The sequence below is a fragment of the Engraulis encrasicolus genome, chromosome 18, assembly GCF_034702125.1.
Source record: "Engraulis encrasicolus isolate BLACKSEA-1 chromosome 18, IST_EnEncr_1.0, whole genome shotgun sequence".
Taxonomy (NCBI): domain Eukaryota; kingdom Metazoa; phylum Chordata; class Actinopteri; order Clupeiformes; family Engraulidae; genus Engraulis; species Engraulis encrasicolus.
Genome location: NC_085874.1, coordinates 49,035,327 through 49,042,826, shown reverse-complemented (window position 1 = coordinate 49,042,826; position 7,500 = coordinate 49,035,327). Strand labels below are relative to the sequence as shown.

Below are 7,500 nucleotides of genomic sequence, written 5' to 3'. Positions count from 1 at the left end.
GTGTGGTGTGTGTGTGTGTGTGTGTGTGTGTGTGTGTGTGTGTGTGTGTGTGTGTGGTGTGTGTGTGTGTGTGTGTGTGTGTGTGTGTGTGTGTGTGTGTGTGATGAATAACCAGTGATTCTGTGTGGGAGGGCCATATTGGGAGTAGTAGATGCAAACGTGGATTTAATTCATAGCGCACCTGTTCTTGTGCAAAAAGTGTGTGTGTGTGTATGTGTGTGTGTGTGTGTGTGTGTGTGTTTGTGTGTGTGTGTCCACATGCTTGTGTGTGTGTGTGTGTCCGCATGCTTGTGTGTGTGTGTGTGTGTGCTTGCGAACATGCGCGCGCATGCTTGTGTGTGTGTGTGTGTGTGTGTGTGTCCGCATGCTTGTGTGTGTGTGTGTGTGTGTGTGTGTGCACTTGCGAACATGCGTGTGCATGCTTGCGTGTGTGTGCATATGGCGTGTGTGTGTGTGTGTGTGCGTTGCCTGCAGGCTTGCGTGTGTGTGTGTGTGTGTGTGTGTGTGTGTGTGTGTGTGTGTGTGTGTGTGTGTGTGTGTGTGTGTGTGTGTGTGTGTGTGTGTGTGTGTGTGAATAACTTACCCACATCCTGATGAGTCCGAGGGCCTCTGTACACTTCCCAGTCAGGCCGTAGCAGTAGCACTTGCTGCAGCCCAGCGGGTTGGAGACCGTCAGGCCGAAGGTGCCCGCACGACACGCGTCACAACTCAGACCCTGCACATTCGCCTGGAGAGAACAGGGGAAGGAGAAAAGAGAGATGAGGACATGGAGGATATATATATAGTATATATATATATATATATATATATATATACAGTGAGTCCAATATGTATTTGATCCCTTGCTGATTTTGCCGGTTTGCCCACTAATAAAGACATGGTCAGTCTATAAATTTATGATAATATGTATTCAAACATGGAGAGACAGGATATCAAAAAGAAATTCCAGAAAATAACTTAAAATAATATATTTTAATATATTTGTATTTAATTTAGGCAAATAAGTATTTGACCCCTCTAGCTAAAGAAGATAAAGTGCTTTGTGGCAAAGCCCTAGCTGTCTAGCACTGAGGTCAGATGTTTCTTTTAGTTGATGACAATGTTTGTGCATATAGTAGAAAATATTTTTGCCCATTTTTCTTTGCAGATTATCTCTAAAACATTAATAGTTTGTGGTTGTAGCTTGGCAAATGGGAGGTTCACTTCTTTCCATAGAATTACTATAGGGTTAATATTTGGAGACTGTCTAGGCCACTTCACGACTTTAATATGCTTCTTATTGAGCCACTCCTTCGTTGCTTTGACTGTATGTTGTGTATTATTGTCATCTTGGGAGATCCACAAATGGTCCACCCTTCAGTGTAGTGGTGGAGGGAAGGACGTTTGCACTCAGGATTGCACATTACATGTCTCCCTCCATCCATTCGTTGACGATGTGAAGTTGTCCTGTGCCTTGGCTAGACAAACACCCTCAAACCATAATGATACCACTTTCATGCATGATGGTGAGGAGGGTGTTCTTGAGATCATAGTCAGCAGTACTCTTTCTCAAAACACATTGAATTGTGTTAATGCCAAACAGCTTGATTTTGGTTTCATCTGACTACAGCACCTCCTTATCATATCCTAAACCAGTCTGATGTCCGTTGGCAAACCTCAGGTGGGACTGCACAGGATCCTTCTGAAGTAGAGGTACCATGTGTGCACTACAGGATTTTAAACCTCTGTGGCATTAAGTTCTACCAGTCGTTTTCTCAGTGATTTTGGTACCAGTAGCTTTGATATCATTGCCTAGTTCATCCCGTACAGGTCTAGGGTGCTTTCTTTCTGGTCTCATGATTATAAAATCCCTTCAAAAGGTCAAATCTTGTATAGAACCCCAGACAGGCTGGTGGATAGTCATTTTATATTCCTCACATTTTGGAAGAAATGTATCAACAGCTGGGTCATTAATATCCAGTCTCTTTCTTGTGGCTTTGCAGCCCATTTAATCTTTGCTCAGGTCTAAAATCTTGTCCCTGATATCATTTTACCGCTCTTTGGTCTTTCCCATGTTGGTGAGGTTGGAGTGTGACTGATTCACTCATACTACGGACTGATTCTGCTGATTCAATGTGTCTTTTAAGCATGTTAGTATGTACAGGTGTCTTTCATTCAGATGACAAGTTGATCGAAAGTGTCCATCTGGTCTGTGGGCCCGGAACTGTAATTAGTTGGCAGGGGATCAAATACTTATTTTGCTCAATGAAATGGAAATAAATTAATATATATTCTCTTAAGTTATTTTCTGGATTTTCTTTTTGATATTCTGTCTCTCCATATTAGAATACATATTATCATAACATTTATTGACTGATCATGTCTTTGTAAGTAGGTAAACCAACAAAATCAGCAAGGGATCAAATACTTATTGGACTCACTGTATATATATAGCCATATATTATATATATATATATATATATATATATATATATATATATATATATATATAGAGAGAGAGAGAGAGAGAGAGAGAGCTCAGACCCTGCACATTCGCCTGGAGAGGGGAGAGAAGAATATGGAGGATATATACATATAGAGAGAGAGAGAGAGAGAGAGAGAGAGAGAGAGAGAGAGAGAGAGAGAGAGAGAGAGAGAGACAGGGGGGAGAACAGAGAGATGAGGACATGAGGGATATATATATAGAGAGAGAGATGCAGAGAGAGAGGGAGAAAGAGAGAGAAAGAGAGATGGATTAACGTTACACCTCTATTCAACGAATTCTTCAAAGGAGGTAGTTGGCTGAAAATGGCCATTTCCAAGACTGGGTATCACAAATTGACTCATTTTTGTTGAAAATCTGATCAATATGTTGGCTATATCTGCTTCACACAAGGTCATGGAAATTCTATTTTCTGATCAGGGAAAGTTATGGAAAAGTCCTTGAGTTTACAATCGGACTTGGCGTAGGAAACCGGTAACTTTTTAAAGAACCTGATCCTTGACCCCTTGATGAACATCCCACAATGCACTTCTCCTGTGTCTTCCTCATCCACAGAGCCCACGCTCTCTCTCTCTCTCTCTAACCCCCCCCCCTCTCTCCCTCTCCCTCTGTCTCTGTCTCTGTCTCTCCCTCTCTCTCTCTCTGCCCCCCTCTCTGTCTCTGTCTCTCTGCCTCTCCCTCTCTCTCTCTCTCTGCCCCCCCCCCCCCCCCCCCCCCCCCCCCCCCCCCCCCCCCTCCCCACCCCCCCCCCCCCCCCCCCCCCCCCCCTCTCTCCCCCTCCCTCTGTCCCTCTCTCTCTCTCTGTGTCCCTCTCTCTCTCAGTAAGCAATTACATCGACTGCCGTATTACACTATGCAGGGCCCTGGAAGACAAAACGCGCTAATCGATTTTACACAGTCTGCACAACCAGCCAATCTACTGTGCCTTTAATTATCTAAAAATCCGGCCTTACTCCCCTCAACTGAAATCAATGCACCTTTAAAATTACAACTGAACATTTGCCCAAGCAAAATTTCCTGTGTAGTTCAAGTTTTTTGTCTCTGCTTACACAATTCTAAACAAATCGGCTAGGCGGTGTTTCATCATTAGATGTATTATGGTCAGCACTTAAAGGTACACTGTGCAGAAAATGGTCAAAAAAGGTACTGCAACTATGCTGATCATTGAAACAGGGTTGCCTATTGCCAAATTTGATATTTTCATGAAAGTTTCCTAAGTAATAAACTAATATTTCCGTATGGCCAAGGTACAGTCATTTTTACAGCTAAAAATGGCTATTTCTGTAAATTCAACATGGCGGACCATGGAGAAGATCCCCCTTTTCATGTATGAAAAGTCTTAACGAATGCTTAGAATTTGATGGTGGTGGTAAGTATTCATGAAAAAGGTAACATTAGTGAATGGGTAGCATGAATTCTGGAAATAAACAACTAAAAATCTCACACAGTGTCCCTTTAATGGTACTAAAGCATTTCTGAGCAAAGGGGTAAAACCTTAGATCTGGGCAGGACAAATGGAGGCCGGTGGGGCCACATGTGACCCACCTCCTCTCTCAGAGTGGCCCGTGGATAAAACATCTATTTAAAAAAAAGACCAGTTTTTTTTCTCACCACTACTGAACCAATCCGTTGTAATTATACCCTTGGTCGATAGAGAACACTATTCCTACCAAGCAATATTGACAGCCCTCAAGCAACCTAGCCAGGCCGTGCCCTCCTAGTGACGCAACAGCTAAAAACAGCAAAAAACGGAAACTCCTCGCACTTTGTTGGGAAGCAAACAATCATTACCAAACCAAGGGAGGCCATTTGGGAAATGTTGTTTGGGAAATGATAATTGTTGTGCTCTTGGTCAGACCAAGTCTCGAAGAGATTTGGAAGTCGATGATAATCAGGCCACCAACTGTCCCTCAAACTCTCCGAACTGCAGTGAGAGCCATGGTCATGAGGTCGTCCAAATGGCGGTTATGAAAAAATGAAAACAAGTGGCCAAAGAGGATGGATATATAATAAGAGGAATCGAAACACGCCCACTCAATGCAAAAGCGTGTGCTCAAAATTTGGTCTCCTAAGGGGGCGTTGTCCCTCCTTCTTCTTCTCTTTTCGTGGTGTTTGCACAAGACGTGCGCTACCGCCATCTACAGTGCTAAGGGGACTCCATTTATTCTCTACCTCAAGACTCCGAAGGTCTCCTAATCGAAGGTCTCCTAAAGGGGCGTTCACCCGACGTAAAGTGGATACCGGAAAAGAACCCGCCTGCTTTATCTCCCTCTCATATACGATTCTCTGATGTGGCTGTCCTTATCACGGAAGTTGCCCAACCCTGCCTTAAATGGACACTGTGCAGGAAATGGTCAAAAAAGGTACTGCAACTATGCCTATTGCCAAATTTGATCTTTACATGAAAGTGTACTAAGTAATAAACACATATATTCTAGTATGTTCCAAGTACAGTCTTTTTTGCAGCTAAAAATGGCAATTTTTGGAAATTCAAAATGGCGGACCATGGAGAAGATCCCCCTTCTCATGTATGAAAAGTGCAATTTTTCCAGTCATAATGAATACTTAGAATTTGATGGTGGTGGTAAGTATTCATGAAAAAGGTAACATTAGTGAATGGGCAGCATGAATTCTGGCTTTAGTGACGCCCGTTGTACAGTATGATTATGAAACATGGGGATAGTATGGTCAGCGTTTTGAGTGAAAGTGTGCTGCTTGGGTAATAGCTGTGACAGATTACGAGAGCAGAATGACACATATCTCTGTTGACACCAGAGGTAAAAAAAAGAGACAGTCTTGCCTTCTGGCACAATCTATACAAACGGAGCACAGGGATGCACACACACGCGCACGCACGCACGCACGCACGCACACACACACACACACACATACGCGCGCGCGCACACACACACACAAGTGTACATGTACGCACACACACATGCACGCTCGCACGCACACACACACACGCTCACACACACAGACCTCCAGTTTACCTTACCTTACAAAGACAAACACGTGACACATTAATTGCCACAGTGTCACAGTAAAGTCCTTCTGATGCCACCTCACATCCTGTCTGTCTCTTTGTTTATTTTTCTTTACATGCCTGTCAGTCTGCATTTATTTATATTTGTCTGTTTTTTTTTGTTTTTTTTTTCAGATTTCTGCTGATATGGAGGTCTTTTGGAGGATGTACGGTAGGGATTCACATTGAAAATCAGCAATAATCCCTGGATGCATGCACAATATGGATTTTTTATATCTATATGTACAGTATGTAGATACTGTATATACTGTGGTCCTACAGTTTTATTTCTTACATGATCACACCCAGCATATTTAATTATTTTTGAATTTCCTGTATTTTCCTTAAGGATCAATAGAGTATCTTTAATCAACTCTACTCTACTCTACTCTACTGACGTATAACTATATCATACTCTACTCTACTCTACCATACTCTACTCTGCTCTCTTCTACTCTACACTACACTACTCTACTCTACTCTACTGCTATGCTCTTCAATTCTCAACCCTACTCTAAACTTCTCAACGCTACCGTACTTACGCAACTCTATTCCACTCTACTGTACTTAACTCTACTCTCCACACTCTCCTCTAAGCTACTCTACTCTACTCTACTCTACTCTACTCTACTCTAAGCTACTCTACTCCCCTTTACTGTACTCTTCTATTCTCAACTCTGTTCCAAGCTACATTACATTAAATTACACTTAGCTGACACTTTTCGAAAGCGACTTACATTTATTTTTCATGCAGGGTATTGGTTACCATCTCAGGAGAAGTGTGTGGTAACTGGGTTGCTCAAGGGCACCTGAGCCAGAGATTCTTTAAGTATAGAGATATGCCATTGTAATAGGTTTCTATGGGCACCTAACATGACCAGGTTCCGGTCTGCCTAAAGGGGGTGTCATAATGCTCCTAGCATTGAATAGGACAGTCCTTAGGTCTGCCTAGGTCTGCCTAATAGAACCCGGAAACAATGGGCCAATGGAACCTCTCTCTCTCTACTCTCTCTGCCTGAGCCATGGAGTGAGATAGGGAGTGGAAGGATGGGATTCGATCCTTAACCATTAGGCCACGGCTCCACTGCACTTTACTCTACTGTATTTAACTGTACACTCGCCTCCAAAAGAGTTGTCGCCTGTTATGTGGAGCTGCATGCATGCTGCTGGTGTGTGAGGGCTTTTATCATTGATTACATCATGAAGTTAAAAATGTATTGCTCTACGAATAGCAAATATGTCACCATCTCTCATTGAACTCCATTGATTTTCATTGTGTTGCTTTCCATGATTACAATGACCCTAAACATACACCTAAGGCCAAAGTCGATTTTCTGGAGAGATGAGAGTGATTCAGTGATTAAGTATGACACCCAATCTGCGTATTTGAAGTGTTTTGAAGTGACTTATCTGCTCATTTTCACATTATGTTCGATAGGCGACAAAACTTTTGTCTTGTCAAAATCTGCCCTGTCTGTGTTTATTAAAGGGTCAATCTTTCTTTGGTGCATGAAATTTATTTTTGTACATACATTTTCATTCGAGAGGGTTGTAGCTTTCATATGAGAGACTTCTGAAGCCAAGTGATTAATTGAAAGTCAGGTTATTAGCTGTTATTCCAAACAGATGGGTAGGCGACAACTCTTTTGGAGGCGAGTGTACACTACGTACTCTACAAATACTAATCTCCATTTTCAACTCTACTCTACTTCCCTCCACTCTCCTTTACTCTACTCCAATCACTGCTGCTACAACTAGCTGTAACGTAACACTGGAGACTGGAGGCCAAATCTGATGTGTCGCTCAGCTTCCATCGTCATGGTGACATGAGGGTCCTCACCCTGCTGTTGTTGTCATGGCGATATTAGACAGCATCAGCCAGCTGACAGCTGAGCCTGTTGCCGGGTGCTAGTGTGGATACTCCAGCACAACACTTCCTGCTTTCTACAGAGCAAAATAACGCAGTGTTAATTCAACACGTACACAGTCGATT

General features: G+C 42.7%; 1 protein-coding gene across 1 annotated transcript in view; it reads right to left on the bottom strand.

The window, feature by feature from the left end:
• Nucleotides 1-7,500, bottom strand: part of lama2 (laminin, alpha 2) — a 441,866-nt gene that overhangs the window by 141,530 nt on the left and 292,836 nt on the right. Inside the window, exon 25 of the mRNA XM_063223771.1 lies at nucleotides 584-727. Coding sequence (XP_063079841.1) covers nucleotides 584-727 — 144 coding nt within the window. The remainder of the gene's footprint in view (nucleotides 1-583; nucleotides 728-7,500) is intronic.